Source organism: Eulemur rufifrons, chromosome 30 (assembly GCF_041146395.1).
Source record: "Eulemur rufifrons isolate Redbay chromosome 30, OSU_ERuf_1, whole genome shotgun sequence".
Lineage (NCBI taxonomy): Eukaryota > Metazoa > Chordata > Mammalia > Primates > Lemuridae > Eulemur > Eulemur rufifrons.
The window spans coordinates 97,262,098-97,284,731 of NC_091012.1; the positions used below are offsets into that span (position 1 = coordinate 97,262,098).

General features: G+C 34.7%; 1 protein-coding gene across 3 annotated transcripts in view; it reads right to left on the reverse strand.

Moving 5' to 3' along the window:
• Positions 1-22,634, reverse strand: part of FAAH2 (fatty acid amide hydrolase 2) — a 140,788-nt gene that overhangs the window by 85,483 nt on the left and 32,671 nt on the right. For 2 of the 3 annotated variants that reach the window (XM_069463542.1, XM_069463541.1), the window contains exons 4-5: positions 21,508-21,717; positions 11,692-11,811 (exon numbers count right to left, since the gene is read on the reverse strand). In XM_069463542.1, the coding sequence (XP_069319643.1) occupies positions 11,692-11,811; positions 21,508-21,717 (330 nt within the window). The remainder of the gene's footprint in view (positions 1-11,691; positions 11,812-21,507; positions 21,718-22,634) is intronic. The other variant, XM_069463544.1, reaches the window with a different exon arrangement.

Here is a 22,634-nt window from a genome sequence, read left to right on the forward strand (position 1 = left end):
TCTAAGCAAGGGATCCAAATTCACTAATCTCCATAAGCAGAAGGTGAAGACAACAGGTGAGAGATAACCCAACAGGTTAAAACACCTCTAAGACAATACAGGACCAGAGTGCATCTCCCCAACATTGTCAAGGAACATCCCTTTGGGATCCCAGAATTAAGTCCATAAACCAGTCCCAGCACTACCAGTACTTGACATAGTAGCCTAATGATAAAGAATCAGTGAAAGAACACAGGAATAATGAAAGATCACAGATAAAAGTCACCTCCAAAAGAAAATATTCAATATCCACCAATATATACCAACTTACATGATATGATTAAACTGACAGAGGAAGCATTCTGAATATGGATTGTAAGAAAACTCACCACCTCACAAAGTCATGGAAATTAAACAATCTATTATTATATAACTATTGGGTCAAGGAGAAAATACAGAATGAAATCCAGAGTTTCTTCAAACTAAATGATAACAGAGACACAAGTTATCAAAACCTGTGGGATACAGCAAAAGCATACCTGAGAGGAAAACTAATAGCAATAAATGCTCACATTCAAAAAACAGAAAGCTCAAAAATTGACAATCCAATAAATAGTACAAAGGAATTGGAAAAGGAAGAGCAAACCAATTCTAAACCTAGTAGAAGAAAACAAATAACTAAGCTCAAACCAGAACTAAATGAAATTGAGAACAAGAGAATTATATGGAAGATCAATAAAACCAAAAGCTAGTTTTTCCAAAGATAAACAAAATTGACAGCCCTCTTGACAGATTGACAAGAATTCATAGGGAAAGGACTCTAATAAACTCAATTAGAAATGTAAAAGGAGAGGTCACAACAGACACCATGGAAATATAAAACATTATTTTTGATTACTATAAAAACCTAGATGCCCAAAAACTACATAATGAGGAAATGGACAAATTCCTGGAAACATACAACCTCCCTAGTTTCTTTCACCCAGGAGGTAACAGAATTTCTGAATAGACCAATCTCAAGCTCGGAAATTGGAGCAGCAATTAAAAACCTCCCCAAACAGAAAAGTCCCAGACTAGATGGTTACACTTCAGAGTTTTACCAAATATACAAAGAAGAACTCATACCTATACTACAGAAATTATTCTACAACACTGAGAAAGATGGTATCCTTCCTAACTCAATCTACAAAGCCAATATCACCTTGATACCAAAGCCAAGAAAGGACACAACAAAAAAAGAAAACTACATACCAATATCCCTTATGAATGTACATGCAAAAATCCTCAATAAAATTTTAGCAGATCGAATTCAGCAGTACATCAAAAACATAATTCACCATGACCAGATGGGCTTTATTCCAGGGATGCAAGGATGGTTTAACATATGCAAATCTATTAGTGCAATTCACCTCTTAAATAAAAGCAAAAACAAAGACCATATGATTCTCTCAATAGATGCAGGAAAAGCATTTGACAAAGTCCAGCACACCTTTATGATAAAAACTCGTAGCAAAATAGGCACAGAAGAGTCATACCTTAAAATTATCAAGTCCATTTATGAAAAACCCATGGCCAATATCATACTGAATGGGGAAAAATTGAAACCATTCCCACTTAGAACCAGAACCAGACAAGGTTGCCCACTATCTCTACTTCCATTCAACATAGTGCTGGAAGTCCTTGCTAGAGTGATTAGACAAGAGAGGGGTATTAATGGCATCCAAATGGGGGCAGAAGAGATCAAACTCTCACTTTTTGCCAATGATATGATATTATATCTGGAAAACTGCAAGGATTCAACTAAGAGACTCCTAGAATTGATAAATGAATTCAGTAAAGTCTCAGGACACAAGTCAGTCATTTAAATATCCATACTGCCCAAAGTGATGTACAGATTCAATGTGATCCCCACCAAAATACCAAAGTCATATTTCACAGATCTAGAAAAAAAATTACTCTGCACTTCATTTGGAACTAAATAATCACATGAAACACCAAATCAACTTAGCATAAAGAAGAAATCTAGAGCCATCACACTACCAGACTTCAAATTATACTACAAGGCTATAGTAACCAAAACAGCATGGTATTGGCATAGAAGTAGAGACATAGACTAATAGAACAGAGAATACATAAATAAAACCATATAGTATGACCAAGGCATCTTTGACAAAACAGACAACAGCATACACTGGGGAAAGGAAGCCCTATTAAATAAATTGTGCTGGGAAAATTCGATAGCCACATGCAGAATAATAAAACAGGACTCCTGTCTTTCACCATATGCAAAAATTAATTCAAGATGGATAAAAGACTTAAATGCAAGGCATGAAACCATAAAAATTCTAAAATAAAATGTAGGGAAAACACTTCTAGACACCAACATGGCAAAGAATTTATGAATAAGACCCCAAAGGCAATTATAGTAACAGCAAAAATAAATACATGGGACTTGATTAAATTAAAAAGCTTCTTCACAGCAAAGGAAATACTCATCAGAGTAAATAGACAACCTATAGAATGGGAGAAAATATTTGCAAACTATATATCCAATAAGTGACTAATATCCAAAATCTAAAAGGACTCAAATGAATCAGCAAGGGGGAAAAAACATTAAAAATTGGGCAAAATACATGAACAGAAGGTTTTTTTTAAAGAAGATAGAAAAAACGTCACCAAACAAATAAAGAAATTCTCAACATCACTAATTATTGGAAAAAATGCAAATTAAAGTCATCATGAGAAATCACTTTACCCCTGTCATAACAGCTATAATTAAAAATCCAGAAACCATAGATTCTGCTGTGGATGCAGAGAAAAAGGAATGCTTATGCACTGTTGGTGGGACTACAAATTAGTACAAGCGCTATGGCAAATATTATTGAGATTCTTCAAAGGAATATATATAGACACACCATTTGGCCCTGGAATCCCACCACTCAGTATCTGCCCAAAGGAAAGGCAGTCATTTTATCAAAAAGACAGCTGCATTCAAATATTTACTGTAGCACAATTCACAATTGCAAAGATGTGGAATCAACTTAAGTGCCCATCAATTCATGAGTGGATTAACAAAATATTACACACACACACACACACACACACACACCATGGATTACTACTTGCCATAAAAAGGAATGAACTAATGTCTTTTGCAGCCATTTGCATGAAACTGGAGATCATTATCTTCAGTGAGGCCTCTCAGGAATGAAAAAGCAAACATCACATGTACTCTCTACTAATGTGAAACTAATTGATGGGCGTACATGGACACAGAAATAAGTAAATATTGTTGGAAATCAAGAAGAGGGTGGAAAGAGGAGGGGAGAGTCACAAACTTACCTAACAGGTACAATAAACATAATTTGGGTAAGGGGCACACTTATAGCTCTGAATAAGGCAATATAAAAGCTATCCATGTAACAAAAACATTTGTAACCTCTTAATATTTGGAAATTAAAAAATAGATAAATTGGACTTCATCAAAATTAAAATATTTTACGTGCCAAAAGTTACCATCTAGACACTGAGAACCCATGCAATGGGAGAAATATTTACAAATCATATATCTGATAATGGATTAATATCCAGTATATATAAAGAACAATTACACTTCAACAACAAAATCAAAATGATCCATTTCAAATTGGGCATAGGAGATGAATATACATTTCTCCAAAATTAATATAAAAATGTCCAACAAGCACATGAAAAGAGCCTCAACATCATTAGTGATCAGGCAAATGTAAATCAGAACCAGAATGAGACACTGCTTTACACTCACTGGCTTGGCTATAATAAAAGAATGCAAAATAACTAGTGTTAAAGAGGATGCAGAAATTGGAATCCTTTCTTCATGAGTGGAAATGTAAAATGTTTTCAGCCACTGTGGAAAATATTTTGGTAATTCTTCAATAATTTAAACATAGAATTACCATATGACCTAATAATTGCACTCCTCGGTATGTAACCAGAATTATAAATAGGTCTTACAAAAAGAACTGGTACATGAATATTTATAGCAACAGTACTCACAGAAGTCAAAAGGTGAAAACAATTCAAGTGTTCATGAAGTAATGTATGAACCAAGAAAATATGTATATCCATAACATGTAATCAGATTCAGCCATAAATGTGAATAAAGTACTGAGACATAATACAACATGGGTAAATGTTGTAACCCTGAAAACATTATGCTAAATAAAAGAGTACAGATACAAAAGACCACATATTGTATGATTTCATTTATATGAAATATACAGGTTGATAATTGCATAGATAGAAACAGATTAGTAGTTTTCAGGGACTATGGGAAAGAGGAAATGGGAAACTAAACAACCTGCTGTTGAAAGATAGTTTGGTAAAGGAGGAAATTAAAATTAAAATCAAGACTATTTGAACTACATGACAGAGGGGACACAAGTTATCAAAATCTGTGGGGTACAGCTAGAGTAGTCCTGAGAGTAAAATTCATAGCCCTAAATGCCTACATCCAAAAGACAAAAAGATCACAAATCAACAATTTAGTGAATCATCTCAAAGCACTGGAAAAGAAAGAGCAAACCAATCCAAAACCCAGCAGAAGAAAAGAAATAACCATGATCAGAGCAGAACTAAATGAAATCAATGACAAAAGAATTATACAGATTAATGAAACAAAAAGTTGACTCTTTGAAAACATAAACAAAATTGTCAGACCTCTTGCTAGATTAACCAGAAGCACAAAAGAAAGGACTATATTAAGCTCAATCAAAAATGATAAAGGAGAAACCACAACTGATACCATTGAAATACAAATACCATCTCTGAATACTATAAAAATCACTATGCACATAAACTTGAAAACGTGGAGGAAATGGGCAAATACTTGGAAACACATAGCCTCCCTCTGGTCACTCAGGTAGGAATAAAATTCCTGAACAGACCAATATCAAGTATCAAAATTGAAATCAGCAATAAAAATTCTTCCAACAAAAAAAGTTCCAGGCCAGATGGTTTCACATATGAATTTTAATACCTTCAAAGAACTGGTACCTCTACTACAGAAATTATTTTATAATATCTAGGAGAAAGGAACCCTCTCCAATTCATCTTACTAAGCCAGTATCACTTTGATACCAAAGACATGAAAGAACACAACAAAAAATGAAAACTACAGACAATATCCCTTATGAATATAGGTGCAAAAATTTTCAATAAAATCCTGGCAAACCCAATTGATCTGCACATCAAAAAATAATCCATTATGACCAAGTGGATTTCATACGAGAGATGCAAGTTTGCTTCAACTTATGCAAACCTATAAACATAATTCACAACATAAATAGGAAAAAAGATCATATGATCCTCTCAATAGACACAGAAAAAGCATTTGACAAAATCCTGCACACTTTTTGATAAGAATGTTTAACAAAATAGGCATAGATGAGACTTACCTCAAAAGTATAAAAGCCATATATGACAAATCCACAGCCAACATCATACTGAATGGAGAAATATTGAAAGTATTTCTGCTTACAACTGGAACCAATTGCCCACTATCACCTTTCTATTGAACACAATGGTAGAAGTCCTAGCCAGAGCAATCAGACAAGAGAAGGAAATTAATGGTATCCAAATGGGGAAAGAAGAGGTCAAAATATCTCTCTTTGTTGACCATATGATCTCATATCTATAAAACCCCAAAGATTCTGCCCAGAGACTCGTGGAAATGACAAACAAATTCAGCAAAGTTTCAGGTTACAAAACCAATGGACGCACATCTGTGGCATTCCTATACATTAATAAAAGACTCAGTACCTTTCAAAATAGCAACAGAGAAAATAAAATACCTAGGAACATACATAACTAAGGAGATGAAAGGCATCTACAGGGAGAACTAAAAAACACTGAGGAAGGAAATAGCAGAGGACATAAAGAGATTGAAAACCATACCATGCTCATGGATCTGCAGAAATAACATTCTTAAAATGTCTATATTACCCAAAGTGATCTAGAGATTCAATGTAATACCCATTAAAACACTAACATCATTTTTCACAGATCTAGGAAAAATAGCTCTAGGCTTCATATGGAACCAAAAAAGACCCTGCATAGCCAAAGCAACCTTAAGCATTAAGAACAAAACAGGAGGCATCAATTTACCAGATGTCAAGCTATACTATAAGGGTATAGTTAGCAAAACAGTATGGTACTGGCACAAAAACAGAGACATAGACCTATGAAACAGATATGAAAACCCAGATATAAAACCATCCTCATATTGCCATCTGATCTATAACAAAGCAGACAAAAACATACACTGGAGAAAAGAATTTCTACTTAATAATTGGTTCTGGGAAATTGGATAGCAACATGTATAGGACTGAAATGGGATCCACATCTCTCACCATCCACAAAAATTAATTCACAATGGATAAAAGACTTTAACCTAAGACATAAAACTATAAGAATTCCAGAAGAAGATGTTGAAGAAACACTACTAGATATAGGCCTACACAAAGAATTTATGAAGAAAACTCCAAAGGCAATAACACCAACAACAAAAATTAACAAATGGGCCTTGATTAATTTAAAAGGTTCTATACAGCCAAGGAAATAATTAATAGAGTGAATAGACAACCTACAGAATGGGAAAAAATATTTGCATGCAATACATCCAATAAAGGGCTAATAACCAGAATCTACAAGGAACTCAATTGAATAAAAAAGAAAAGATCAAAAAACCTCATTGAAAGTGGGCAAAAGACATGAACAGAAGCTTTTCAAAAGGTGATAGACTAATGGCCAACAAAATATGAGAGATGCTCAATGTCTCTCGTAATCAGGCAATTGCAAATCAAAACCTCAATGAGATATCATCTAACCCCAGTGAGAATGGCTTTTATCAAAAAGTCCCAAAGGAACAGATGCTGGTGTGGATTTGGAGAGAAAGGTACACTTACACACCATTGGTGGGAGTGCAAACTAGTACAAATTCTATGTAAAATAGTATGGAGATACGTCAAAGAACTAAAATAGACCTACCATTTGATCCAGCAATCCCACTATTGGGTATTTACATAAAGAATAAAGGTAATTTTTTGAAAAAGACACATATACTCGAATGTTTATTGTAACACAATTCACAGTCACAAACATGTGGAATTAACCCAAGTGCCCAGGAATACATGAGTGGATTGATGAAATGTGGTATATATATACTATGGAGTACTACTGGACCATAAAAAATGGTGAACTATTACCTTTTGTAACAACCTGTATGGAACTGGAGACCATTCTTCTAATAAAACTATTGCAATAATGGAAAAACAAATACCACATGTACTCACTATTAAATTGGAACTAATCAATAAACACCCATGTGCACATAAGGTCATAAATCTCAATGGAAACCAAGCAGGTGGGAGGAGGAGAAGGAGATGGGTAAATTTACTCCTAACGGGTACAATGCATGGTACCTTTGTGATGATCACACTTATAATTTTGACTCAAACTGCACAAAAGCAAATTATGTAACCCAGACCTTTGTAGTCCCATAATATTCTGAAATTTTAAAAAATATACCTACCTAGTAATGGAACTGCTGGATCAAATGGTAGGTCTATTTTAGTTCTTTGAGTTATCTCCATATTACATTCCACAGAGGTTGTACTAGTTTGCAGTCTCACCAACAGTGTATGAGTGTTCCTATCTCTCTGTGTCCATGACAACATTTATTGTTGTGAGACTTTTTGATAAAAGCCATTCTCACGGTGTGTTAAGTGATATCTCATTGCAGTTTTGGTTTGTATTTCCCTGATGATTAGAGATGTGCATTATTTTCACATTTCTTAGCCATTAGTCTATCTTCTTTTAAAAAGTTTCTGTTCATGTTATTTGCCCATTGCGGGGTATCTACCCAAAAGAAAAAAAGACATTCTATAAAAAAGACATATGCATTTGAATGTTTATAGCAGCAAAATTCACAATTGCAAAGGTGTGGAAACCATCCAATTTCCCATCAATACATGAGTGGATTAATAAAATGTGATATAGGTATACCATGGAGTACTACTCAGCTGTAATAAAAAAGTATGAACTACTTATTGTATTATCCTGGATGGAGCTGGAGCCCATTCCTCTAAGCACAGTATCATAAGAATGGAAAAACAAACACCACATGTACTTACCATTAAATTGGTACTAATTGATCAACACTAATATGTATATATGGGAAGTAAAATTCATAGGGTGTCAGGCATGTGGGAGGGGGGAAGATGGGATGGGTAAATCCACACCTAACAGATGTGGTGCACACTGTCTGGGGGATGGGCATGCTTGCCAGGCAGTGCAAAGGCAATTTACGTAACCAAAGTGTTTGTATCCCTGTAATATCCTGAAGAACAAAAAATATATATACCTACCATATGATCCAGCCATTCCACTCATAGGTATTTACACAAGAGAAGTTAATATATTTCCATATAAAGACTTGTACATGAATGGTCATAGTCACATTATTTGTAATAGTCAAAAAGTGGAAACCCAAATGTCCATTAACAGGTGACTGGATAAATAAACTGGGCTATAGCTAGAACATGGAATGGTACTCAGCAATGAAAAGAAATCAGTACAATAAAATGGGTGAATCATATTGATATTATGCTGACTTAAAGAAGTCAGATTCTTTTTAAAAGGGGAATACAAAGTGTGTGATTCCATTTATATGAAGTTCTAGGAAGTGCAAACTAATCTATAACGACAGAAAGTACATTATCAGTATCACATGGATGTTACAGTAGGAGGTGGGAACCATAATTTTAAAGGTCTATGGGGAATCTTTTGTGTGTTATTATCTTCATGTGGTGATGGTTTCATGGATGTACACATATGTCAAAACTTATCAAATTGTGCAGTTTTAATATGTATTGTTTATAGTATGTCAATTATACCTCAAGCAGTTAAAAAATTAAATCTAACTTGTAACAGTGACATCATAGTTGTATGTTGAAAATGAAGAATATGGTATAACAATGAAGAAGTCATAGGTACAGAAATAAAATGCCTTTTAATTTTTATTATTTCAATGAACACATGGTACTTTAAAGTACATGGAAGATATTCATTCCTATGTAATATAATAAAATATTTTCTTCTGAATGATAAATGTCCATGTACATGGAAGTGCAGTGAAAGGTGAATTTTCTATCATTCCTTATGAAAACATAAAATAGTCTGACCATTTTGAATAACAATGGAACACAGTGCATCAAGAGGTTTCAGTTATTCTGTTCTGAGGAGTTACATCATAAAAACACAAGAAATATAAAAATATCTTTTAAAATATTTATGTTTGTTAACCATAATTCCACTTCCAGTAATTCATTCTCAGGACCTAATTGTGAGATGCATAATAACAGTTAAGAACAAGCAACAGAACTGCAGCATTAATGTAATAACAAAATTTTGAAACTAACACAAACAGCCTATAATAAAGGATTAATAGGCTAAATTTGGGGCATCCAGATGATAAATATGAATCCACTAAAAATGGTACTTTTTATTAAATTTAGGGACATAGGAAAATGCTGAAATAGAGCCTAATGGGTGGAAAAAGAGGTTACAAACCAAGATGTACAGTATGATCCTTATTTTAAGTACAAAACAAAATGCTTGGCGGGGGGAGTGTTGGTATCCGTGTGTGTGTGTATATATATATATTTATGTGTGTGTGTATGTGTGTATTCTTATGCATATATGTATGCCTGTGTGAGAGACATAAGATATTAATTTTTATGCATCCATGTCTGTGTTTGGGGTTGTTTATGTATATGGAAACACACAACATCTGGCACATATTAGGCAAAAAATATATACTAATGTATACCACAAAAGCATACCTACAGAAAAGATATTACAAGTGCATAGCGTAGAAGTTGTGAATGAATTTTAGTACATAGAATTAAGAGTGATTTTATTTTCTTGATATTTGTTATTTTCCAAATTGTCAACAATGGGTATGCATTGTTTTTACATTGAAAACAAAAACCCCCAAAATGTTAATAATAGTTGTCTTTATGTGAATTATAACAGGAGATGGAATGTGGCTTTATCAGTACAGTTCTGAAGACAAAGCACAATCGAAGCAATAGCTACCAAGAGGTGGAAGTTGTCCAGTCAAAGTAAAAGAGGACACATCAAGAGCAAAGGTCATGGCAGCAGTTTTGGGGGTGCTCAAGGCATTTTGCTTGTTGACTTCTGGAAGGCTAAAAAATGGTAACATCTGCTTGTTATGAGACTGCTTTAAGAATGTTAGCCAAAGTTTTAGCAGAAAAACATACAGGAAAGCTTCATCAGAGAGTCCCTCACCAGGACGACACTCCTGCTTATTCCTCTCATCAAACGGGCAATTTTGCAAGAGTTTCAATGGGAAATCATTAGGCATCCATCTTAGAATCCTGATTTGACTCCTCCTGACTTCTTTTGTTTCCTAATCTTGAGAAAGTCTTTAAAGGCCACTCATTTTTCTTCAGTTAATAATGGAGAAAAGACTGCATTGACACGGTTAAATTCCCTGGACTAAAGGGCTGGTATAAAGAGTCCTGAACTTGATGGAGCTTATGTTGAGAAATAATGTTTGTATCTTTTAATTCCATTTTTCTATGAACTTTGAAGTTCCTTTGTATATATGCACCCTGTCTAAAGGGGAAAAATTCTTGTGACTACTTATGTTGACTTAATGTTGATCTTCTATTTCTTAAGTTTATACAGACATAAAAGCTGATACAAGCTTTGTTTATAGGCCTTAATGAAAAGATTTACGAAATAAATGCATTCAAAAACAAAACTAAAACAACTCATGGAATGGGTGCTCCTGTTTTACTGAAATGTAGACATGCTGGCTCCTGTGGAGCAGATTGCGTGCACGTACTGCCTTGTACCTTGTGGTTATTATTTTGTCCAGAACTTTGCTCTTTGAAGCCCTCAGGACTATTGAAATGAGGGGAGGGGATCTGAATTCTCAAAAGAATGTCTTTGGACTGTCTGCAAACACTAATTTGAAGAATTCTGCATTAACTTATCTCCAAAGATTATTCTAACTCTAGTGAGGAATTCATTGTTTTGAGACTAGCATTCTTTGAGAAAAGCTTCATTTTGTATTTGATCCAGGACGATGCTTGGTTAGTAGTTAACTAAACTGAATTAAAAGTTGACTATTTTGCAAACTAAAAAAAAAAAATAGTTGTCTTTATGTGAAAGAATTTTTATTTTTTACTTTCCAGCGTTTTTGAAATTGTGTTTTATTACTTTTATTCAGCATATTATGGGGAAAATCAAATTTAATTGATGGTTCAGTTTAATATAGTGGATAGAGGACAGCCTCTGGTAACCAAAGTGGGTTTGAATACTAGCACTACCATTTACTTGTTTAACTTTGTAAGTGGAGAAGTTTTACATAATCTTTCTGACCTTTGAATTTGTCATTTGAAAAATGGGGATATCTTCCTGAAAAGGTTACTTTGGGGATTAAATAAAACTAATTATAGAAGACATCTTGCACATTTTTTGAGCATCAATCCCAGAGTTGGTGCTCAATAAACAATAGCTATATTTTTTATTAAAGAACATTGAACAATGTATAATAATCATCCTGATAAGCAAGATTTTCCTGCTACGAACCAAATTTTAACATTTCTCTAAACCATCCTTCCCAACATAGATTAGCATTACCTGGGGAAGGCTTGTGTCCAAATATGCCATTGAAGAAAGCGGGCATCCGGATGCTGCCACCAATATCAGAGCCCACACCAATCACTGAGCAGGCAGCTGCCACTGTGCAGCCTTCACCACCTAGAGGAAACACAAAATACTCCTTTCAAATAAATAAATTACCTAAATCACTGTTTACATGGAATATTTTTTCTGACCTTCCACTTTCAATCTTTCTTTTTTTATTTCCTTAAATACATCATTTGTGAAAAGAAAACAATGAATGCAAAATGCAAACCTTTCCCTCATTCATTCATACAGCAAATAAACATAAACAGAGTATGTTTTTGTGTGTTAGGGTTGACACAAAAACGATTCTGCTTATCCAAAATTTTAAAAAAGATTAAGATTAAAATGGATGGAAATAAGTTATTGTTATAATAAATGACTTAAATAACATTGGCAATCAATAAATATTGAGCAATGACAAACTAGTGTCATGAAGTAAAAAATGACTTATTTTTGGTCATATATTGTTGGCCTTGAAATTGACAACTCCATTCCAAAGTGTTACAACAATTTTATGATGGCATCATCTTTTCTTTTTTTTTTCTTCTTTATTTCAGCATATTATGGGGGTACAAATATTTAGGTTATGTATATTGCCTATGCCCTACCCAAGTCAGACCTTCAAGCATGTCCATCTCCCAGACGGTGCACACCACATCCATTCGGTGGGCATATACCCATCCGCTCTTCCCCCCTCCCATCTGCCCAACACCCGATGAATGTTATTGCTATATGTGCACTTTAGTGTTGATCAGTTAAAACCAATTTGATGGTGAGTACATGTGGTGCTAGTTTTTCCATTCTTGGTGTACTGCACTTAGTAGAATGGGTTCCAGCTCCATCCAGGATAATACAGGGGTGCTATATCACCACTGGTTTTGTGGCTGAATAGAACACCATGGTATACATATACCACACTTTATGAATCCACTCATGTATTGATGGGCACTTGGGTTGTTTCCACATCTCTGCAATTGTGACTTGTGCTGCTATAAACATATCCTAGGCCACAAAGCATGTCCAAAAAAATTTTAAAAAATAGAAATTACACCATGAATCTTCTCAGACCAAAGTGGAATAAAATTAGAAATCAACTCCAACAGAAACTCTAATCTCCAAACAAAGTCATGGAAATGAAATAACCTTCTGCTGAACAATTATTTCATTAAGAAGGAAATCAAGATGGAACTCAAAAGATTCTTTGAACTAAATGATTAAGGAAACTCAAGTTATTCAAAATCAGTAGGACACAGCTAAAGCAGTCCTGAAAGGAAAATATACATCCATAAATGCCTACATACAAAAGACAGAAAGATCACAAATAAATAATCTAGTGAATCATCTCAAAGAACTGGAAAAGGATGAGCAAACTGACCCCAAACCCAGCAGAAGAAAAGAAATAAAGATCAGAGCAAAACTACATGAAATTGAAAACAAAAAACTATACAGAAGATTAATAAAACAAAAAGTTGGTTCTTTGGAAAAATAAACAAAATTGACATGCCTCTGGCTAGATTAATGAGAAGCAAAAAAGAAAGAACTCTAATAAGCTACTTCAGGAATGAAAAAGGAGAAATTACAAAATATCATGGAAATACAAAATATCATCTATAAATACTATAAAAACCTCTATGCACATAAACTGGAAAATGTGGAGGAAATGGACAAATTTTTAGAAACACACAGCCTCCCAAGGCTCAAGCAGAAAGAAATAGAATTCCTGAACAGACCAATATCAAGTACCGAAAGTGAAACAGCAATAAAAACCTTCCTAAAAAGAAAAGTCCCATACCAGATGGTTTCACACCCGAATTTTACCAGACCTACAAAGAAGAACTGGTGCCTATCCTGCAGAAATTATTCCACAACATTGAGAAGGAAGGAATCCTCCCAAGACATTTTATGAAGGCAACATCACCCTGACACCAAAACCCAGAAAGGACACAACCATAAAAGAAAACTACAGACAAATATCCCTTATGATTATAGATGCAAACATGCTCAATAAAATCCTTGCAAACCAAATTCAGGTGCTTATCAAAAATAATAATCCATTATGACCAAGTGGGCTTCATCCCCAAAATGCAGAGATGGTTCAACACATGCAAATCTATAAATGTAATTCACCACAAAAATAGACACAAATACAAAGATCATATGATCCTCTCAATGGATGCAGAAAAAACATTCGACAAAATTCAACATCCTTTTATGATAAGAACACTTAACAAAATAGGCATAGATGGGACTTAGCTAAAATTGACACAAGTCATATATGACAAATGCACAGCCAACATCATACTGAATGGGGAAAAATTGAAAGCATTCCCACTTAGAACTGGAACCAGACAAGGTTGCCCTCTATCATCGCTTATATTTAACATAGTTCTGTAAGTTCTAGCCAGAGCAATCAGACAAGAGAAGGAAATCAAGGGCATCCAAATGGGGACAGAAGAGATCAAACTATCTCTCTTTGCTGATGATATGATCTTATACCTAGAAAAATCCAAAGATTCTGTCATGAGACTACTGGAATTGATAAACAAATTCAGCAAAGTCTCAGGTTACAAAATCAACATACAGAAATCAGTGTCTTTCCTGTACGCCAACAATAGTCAAACTGAGAACCAAATCAAAGGCTCAGTACCCTTCACAATAGCAACAAACAAAATAAAATACCTAGGAATATATTTAACTAAGGAGGTAAAAGACCTCTACAGGGATGATTATGAAACACTGAGGAAGGAAATAGCAGAGGACGTAAACAGGTGGAAAACCATACCATGCTCATGGGACAGCAGAATCAACATTGTTAAAATGTCTATACTACTCAAAGTGACCTACAGATTCAATGTAATCCCTATTAAAATACCAACATCATTTTTCACAGATATAGAAAAAATAATTCTACACTTCGTATGGGTACAGAGAAGACCCTGGATAGCAAAGGCAATCTTAAGCAAAATGAACAAATTGGGAGGCATGAATTTATCAGACTTCAAGCTATACTACAGGGCTATAGTAGCTGAAATGCAATGATACTGGCACAAGAATAGAAACATAGACCCATGGAACAGAACTGATAACCCAGATATAAAACCATCCTCATATAGAAATCTTATCTTTGACAAAGCAGACAAAAACATACACTGGGGAAAAGATCCTTATTCAATAAATGGTGCTGGGAAAACTGGATAGCCACATGTAGAAGACTGAAACAGGACCTACACCTTTCACCTCTCACAAAAATCAAGTCACAGTGGATAACTGACTTAAACCTAAGGCGTGAAACTATAAGAATTCTAGAAGAAAACATTGGAAAATCTCTTATAGACATTGGCCTAGGCAAAGATAATAATAAATAAATGGGACCTGATCAAATTGAAAAGCTTCTGATCAGCAAAGGAAACTATCACAAGAGCAAACAGACAACCTGCAGAATGGGAGAAAATATTCACATGTTACACATCTGATAAAGGGCTGTAAATAGAATCTATATAGAACTCAGGAAAATCAACAAGAAAAAATCAAAAACCCTGTGAAAAAGTGGGCAAAGTACATGAACAGAAAATTTTCAAAAGAAGATAGACTAATGGCTAAGAAATCTATGAAAAAATGTTCAACATCTCTAATCATCAGGGAAATGCAAATCAAAACCAAAATGATATATCACTTAACTCAAGTGAGAATGGCCTTTATCAAAAAGTCTCAAAACAATAAATCTTGGCATGGATGTGGAGAGATAGGAACCCTCATGCACTGCTGGTGGGACTGCAAACTAGTACAACCTCTGTGGAAAGTAATATGTAGATACCTCAAAGAGATACAAGTAGAACTACCATTTGACCCAGCAATCCCATTACTGGTCATCTACCCAAAAGAACAAAATACATTCTATAAGAAAGACATCTGCACTAGAATGTTTATAGCAGCACTTTCAATCTTCCTCAGTCTTTAGATCTAAAGTTAGTCTCTTATAGACAGCATTTATTTGTATCATGATTTAAATCCACTCTGCCAATCTATAGATTTTGGGGATATTATTCCATTTACACTTATAGTAATTACTGATCAAGTCTTTTCTTAGAAGGTGTCTTGCCTGGGTCTGTATGTGTGTGTGTGTGTGTGTGCTTTTTTTTAATTGCCCCTTTATAAAGGAGTGCTTTTAAATGTCTTAATATCCCAAGTATTCGCACCCTAGCTTTTTCTCAGGTCCTTAAATATTCTGTTGCATTCCTATACATATAAACTATTTCTCCAGGTATCTGAAGGCCTGGAATTCCCATGTAACTTTCGTGAGCAGTGCCTAATCTTTCTTGCAGATTTTTTCAACATTAGATGCAAGCTATCCTGCCTTTCCCCATCTGAGCTCTCAGTTAGGCAAAACAAAGACCAGTCATTCAGGCATGCCCCAGACAGGTTAGAAAATTGCAGATTAGTTCTTCTCTGCTTTCTATGTTGGAAGCAAGAATTGGGCAGTTGCTTCCTCCCACCTGCACTGTGCCAGGGAGGAGCATGAGTCAAGAGTGAGCAAAATTTCTATGAAATTTCCTACCATTTTTAATATGGCTTTTTCTTTGATTGTGTGTTCACGTAGTAGCTATAAACCTTTGTTTCCCAGAACTCCTATAAAGTTATTTTAGTCAGTCTCTAGCTGTTCTTTTTAATTTTTTCTACAGGGTGAATGAAGGCCTAGAGCTTCCTAGTCTGCAGCTTTGCTAAAAAACACTCCCCAACAAATTTTATATGTTGTATTTTCATTTCCATTTATTTTTTAAATGTCCCTTGAGGCTTCTTCTTAAATCCATTTTTATATAGAAATGTACCATTTAATTTCCAAATATTTTGAGTATTTTCAGCTATGTTGTTGCAATTGATTACTAGTTTAGTTCTACCGTGGTAGAATTAAGTACTCATTATATGAGTCTATTCCTTTAAATTTGTTAAGGAGTGTTTTATGATCCAGAATATGGTCTATCTTGTTGAAAGTTCCCTGTAAGCTTGAGAAAAATGTGTATTTACAGTTCTTAGATGAAGAGATCTATAGATGTCAATTAGATCAAGTTGATTGATGGTGCCATTTAGTTCAACTATGTCCTTATTAATTTTCTGCCTTTCTGATCTGTCAGTTACTGATGGGAATATTGATATATCTAACTAAAATTGTGGATATATTATTTCTCATTGAAATTCTACCAGTTTTTGTCTCATACATTTTGATATTCTGTTATTAGGCACATACACATCAAGGATTCTTATTTCTTCTTGAAGAATTGACCCTTGTTATCATTATGTAATGCCTCTGTTTATCTCCAGTGATTTTCCTTTCCCTAAAAACTGCTTTGTCTGAAAATGATATAGTTACTCCAACTTTCATTTGATTAGTGTTAGCATGATTTATCTTTCTCTATCCCTTCACTTTTAATCTATGTCTTTCTATTTGAAGTTTCTTGTAGACAACATATAAGTTGGTTCTTTTTCTATTTCATGCTGACAGTTTCTGTCTTAATAATTGGTATATTTAGATCATCGATGTTTAAAGTGATGATTGATACTGACCATATTTGATACTATTGTCTATTCACTGTCCTTGGTCTTTATTTATTTTTCTGCCTACTCTGGTTTTAACTGGCTATATTGTATGTTTCCGTTTTTTCTTCTCTTGTATCATATCAAGTATACATTGTGGGTTGTTTTTTTTTTTTTTACTTTTTTTAGTGTTTTCCCTTGAGTTTACAATATACATTTACAACTAACCCAAGTCTTCCTTTAAATGACACTATGCCATTTCCCAGTGTAATTACCTTATAAAAGAGCATTCCCAATTCCTCCATCCCTTCTCTTCTAACATTGCTGCTATTCATTTCATTTATATATGAGCTATAATCACCCATTATTATTTTAAACAAAACTGTTATATGTTAGATCCATCAAGAATTTTAAAAGTGAAATATTTTATTTTACATTCATCTATTCCTTCTCTAATGTTTTTTTTTCTTTATATAGATGCAAGTTTGTGACCTATATTATTAATATTTTCTTTCTCTCTACAGAACTTCTCATAATATTTCTTGTGATAGAGGTCTATTGGCAATAAATTCCCTCAATATTTGTTTGTCTGAGAAAGTCTTTATTTCTCCTTCACTTTTGAAGGATCTTTCTACTAAAGAGTTCTAGGTTGGTAGTTCTTTCAACAGTTTGAATATTTCACTCCGATCTCTTCTTACTTGCATGCTTTTTAAAGAAAAGAGCAATGTAATACTTTTCTTGATCCTCTATAAGTAAGGTGTATTTTTTCCTCTTCTTTTGAGATTTTATTTCTTTCCCTTTGATCTTCTTTATGTTGAATAGTAGGCCTAGGTGTAGATATTTGGTATTTATCTTGCTTGGTGTTCTCTGAACTTCCTAGATCTGTACTTTGTTGTCTATTACTAATTTGGGTTAATGCATTGTTTCAAACATTTCTTCTGTTGTTTTTGCTTTTTTTTTTCTCTTCCTAGTGTCCCCATTGTGTGTATGCTATGCCTGTTGTAATCCCACAGTTCTTAGATATTCTGTTCTATCTTTTCCATTCTGATTTTCTCTTTGTATTCCAGTTTTGGATGTTTCTATTAACATTTCTTGCATATCACTAATTCTTTCCTTGGTTGTGTTTAATATATTGATGAGCCCATCAAAGACATTCTTCATTTTTTATGGTGATTTTGATTTTTTGCATTTCCTTTTGATTCTTAGAGTTTTCATCTCTCTGCTTACTTTACAGATATATGTATTCATGTTGTCTGTCCACTTTTTCCATTACAGCCCTAAGCATATTAATCATAGGTGTTTTAAATTCTCAGTCTGATAATTACATCTCTGCCATATCTGAGTCTGGTTTTGATGCTTGCTGTCTTTTCAAACTATGTTTTCTGTCTTTTAGTATGCCTTGCAATTTTTTTTTCAAGTCCGACATGATGTACTGGATAAGAAGAAAGGAAAATTTGCCTTTATTGTAAGGTTTTGTTTGTCTGACTAGGGGTTAGTCCGTGTTTGCTGTTTGCTGTAACGGCAGATGTCAGATGTTAAATTCTCATCTGGTATTCTTGTTTTTATCTCCTATGTTGTCTTTGGGTTTCCCTAAAAACTTCTTAAACAGCACCTATGATGCACAGTTCTTCTAATTTATTCCCTTGTTATATAGAAGCTTTATTAATGTAGTGGTGAAATGCATGTGAGCAAAAGGAGAAAACACTCTGTAGTCATAAGATTAGGTCTCAGTTATTTAGTGTGCTTGTGTCCCTGCCCTGTGACCCTAGTAGGTTCTTCTCAGTTTTATTTTATATTTCCCCTTTAGGTGGGACAGGAAGCCTAGAGGGGGCTGGAGTTGGATATTTTATTTCTCCCAAGTCAGGGCTGTTAGTCTCTGATAAAACTCCAATCAGTTAGACTCTGGTAAAATGGTTTCTCCAAGGGCATTCTTTGTTAGAAGAAAAGAATGCTTTGGGAGTAGTATTTCAAGATGGCTACTTTTCTCATAACCCTACCAGAAGCATGGAGGGCATGGATTTTTCTCCAATCTTCACTATGAGAACCTAGTAACACTCCTGAGGGTAAAACACCTGAAAGTGTAGGGCGCCCCTAAGACTGAGCCAATTTCTGAAATTTTGACTCTGAGACATTTCTACACTGAAGCTCCAGCAATTCATCAACTACAATTTAGGTTTTCCTTCCTCTGTACTGGTTCACACAGAGTTTTCTGCTTCTAGGCTTCTGCTAAGTTTTGATTCTCTCTATATGCCTGTTTTTCTCTTTAATTTTGGGGGTACTGGTTTGCCCTGTGACCTCAGTGTTCCGATAGATCTAAGAAAGGTTGTTAATTTTCAGTTTGTTAAGATTTTTTTGCTTATTGTGTGAATGAGAGTGGTAATTTCCAAACTCCATACATGCCATATCAGAAACCTGGAGTCACACTTAACATTTTTGATCATCACAGTAACCTTACAAGGCAGGTTTCTTTATTATGGCCATTAAGCTAAGCAAACTGAACATCTACTTCATGTGACCAATGGTACATAGTAAAAGAAGTGTCAAATGCTAGAAGTACTACTCAACCATAAAAAAAATGGTAAACTAATATCTTTTATAACAACCTGCATGGAACTGGAGACTATTCTTCTAAGCAAGGTATCTAAAGAATGGAAAAACAAATATCACATGTACTCACTATTAAATTGGAAATAAGCAATCAACACCGATGTGCACATATGGTAGTAAAACTCAACAGAAACCAAGCAGGTGGGAGGCAGGAGGAGGGGATGGGTAAATTCACACCTAATGGGTACAACGCAGGCTACCTTGGTGATAGTCACACTTATAACTTTGACTCAAACTGCACAAAAGCAAATCATGTAACCAAAATGTTTGTACCCCATGATATTCTGAAATAAAAAAAGAAGTGTCAAGGATCTATTTGACTGTAGTATCTACAAGCTTAAACATCATATTTTACTAACCCACATATACACCCTTTTAGGTTTGATAAAAGTCTTGTAATTTCTAGTCTCTAATACACTCTCTTATGTTTCCCTTCTACATCACTTATAGCTCATTCTCAATTTCCGTTGCTAGCTACTTCTTCTCTGTTCACCTTCAACATGTCAGAGTTGACCAAGTCCACTATGGGCCCCATTTTGTCTCTGTCAACACATACATCCTGGGTTTTTGCATCCATTCTTAGATACTGTAGATAGATCAGATACAGTACCATGTTTATGATAACATCTCCTAAATTATTACTAGCTCAGATCTTTGCTCTGACGTAGATACATATCCAATAGGCCACTAGACGCCTCCACTGGATGTCTCACAAACATCTTAAACATAATATGCTCAAAATGGTATTCCTAGATCATGCTGCTGACATTTGCCCCCACTCCAGACTTCTCCATCTGAATAAATCTCTGTACTATCCCTCAAGTGAGAAAACCTGGAATTATTGTTTACTTTTATTTTTAACTTTATACCAACATCTGCATATCCAACCTAAAGTTATATTCAAGTCTACCTTTGCTATGCTTCTTGTATACCATCTACTTTTCTTCATCTCAACAAGCACTAGTTGAAGCCGCTATCATTTGTCTCCTGTACTTCTAAAATAGACTCCTAATTTCTCTGTTTGCTTCTTCTTTTGCTCCTCTACATTATCTTGCCTGCACCAAGCTTTCTGATTTCATCTCTATTTCCTCTCTGTCTTACACACTATACTGGCCTCCTTTCACTTCACTAAGCACACTAAGCATGCTCTCATATTGTGTTCCCTCCACCTAGAATGCTCTCTGCCACACCTACTTCCACTCTCAATGAATAGTTAGCTCTGACTGACCTTTTGGGCTTCATTGCAAATATTGCTTCCTCAGAGAGGATTTCTATGACCACATCTGCTATATTTCTGCATTAACACAGTTCCTAGCCCATAGTTATGAGAGCTAAATGTTCTTACATTACCTTATCACCTTTGTCTCCAGAAGAAATAGGTCGTAGCTAAACCAGCTTTACTAACTCACATCTTCTCACTCTCTGTCTCTCTCCCTCTCTCCCCACCCACACAATTTTGCAAAGGAACTCAGGATATGCCTTTTCATTGTTCACAATGCTCTTCAACAATCTGTGTTGCATTTTGCAACTTCTCTTACCATAAACAGTTAATCATTGCTTTCTCAGAGGTGTGTGTAAAAGTATCTCTACACCTCTCTTTAGAGGGATTTTCTGCAAAAATGTCCAACTCACCAGAACTTCCACCTACAATATGCCGTAAATCATATGGGTTGTTGGATCGGCCATAGATCTTGTTACTGGATTCATACCACATGCACAGTTCACTACAGTTGGTTATGCCAAGGGGAATAGCACCAGCTTCCTTTAGTAATGCCACTACAGCGGCATCTGTTTTGGAAATGGCATCACGACGGCTCATGAGGCCAGAAGAATTGGGCATTCCTATAAGGGTCACAGAAGAGGAAGTAAAAATGTTCTTAAATAAAAATTTACAAAAGCATCTATTTATTGAATACCTACAATGAACCAACACAGCTATTATTCTAGTTAATTTGCTTAGTACTAAGAGGTAACATGACTTACTGAGAAGTGCACAAGCTTTTGAGTCAGAACTGCGCAACTCTATACCTAACCAACTCTTCACACCTTGGGCAAATTATTTAACTTTTCTGAATTTCAGTTTTTATGAGAATTACATGAGAGAAAAAATGTAAAGTGTTCAAAAAATTTCATAAATAGCAGGTTTTCTTAAAAATTCATCATCCAACAAACCAAACTGTTAAGTACTTTTATTAATCCATCTTAGAGATGAATAGGCTTAGAGAAGTAAAAAGACTGAACCAAGGTCATACAGAAACACAACAAAAAGGTCAGAAAAGAACTCAGGTATATATGAAACTTGGCATAGATGTGGCATTTAGATCCATAATAAAAGAATGACTTACTGATCTAAATCAGAAAGGAAAAGAATCAGAAAGACAAGAAATAGAAAAGGAAAAGGAAAGAAAAAGACCAGAAAGAAAAGAATGGTACTAAGAAAACTAGCTTTCAATATGGAAATTTACATATCCCTACACCATATTAAAAAATAACAGCGAAGTGCACATATAGGAACAACATTCATCAGGTGTCAGGCAGATGGGAGGGGGGCAGAGGGGATGGATATATACATACATAATGTGTGCAATGCGCACTGTCTGGGGGATGGACATGCTTAAAGCTCTGACTAGGGGCGGGCAAGGGCAATATACATAAGCTAAACATTTGTACCCCCATAATAAGATGAAATAAAAAAATAAAAAATAAAATAAAATATGGATAAACTAAACACTTAAATGTGAAAAATAAAGCTTCAAAAA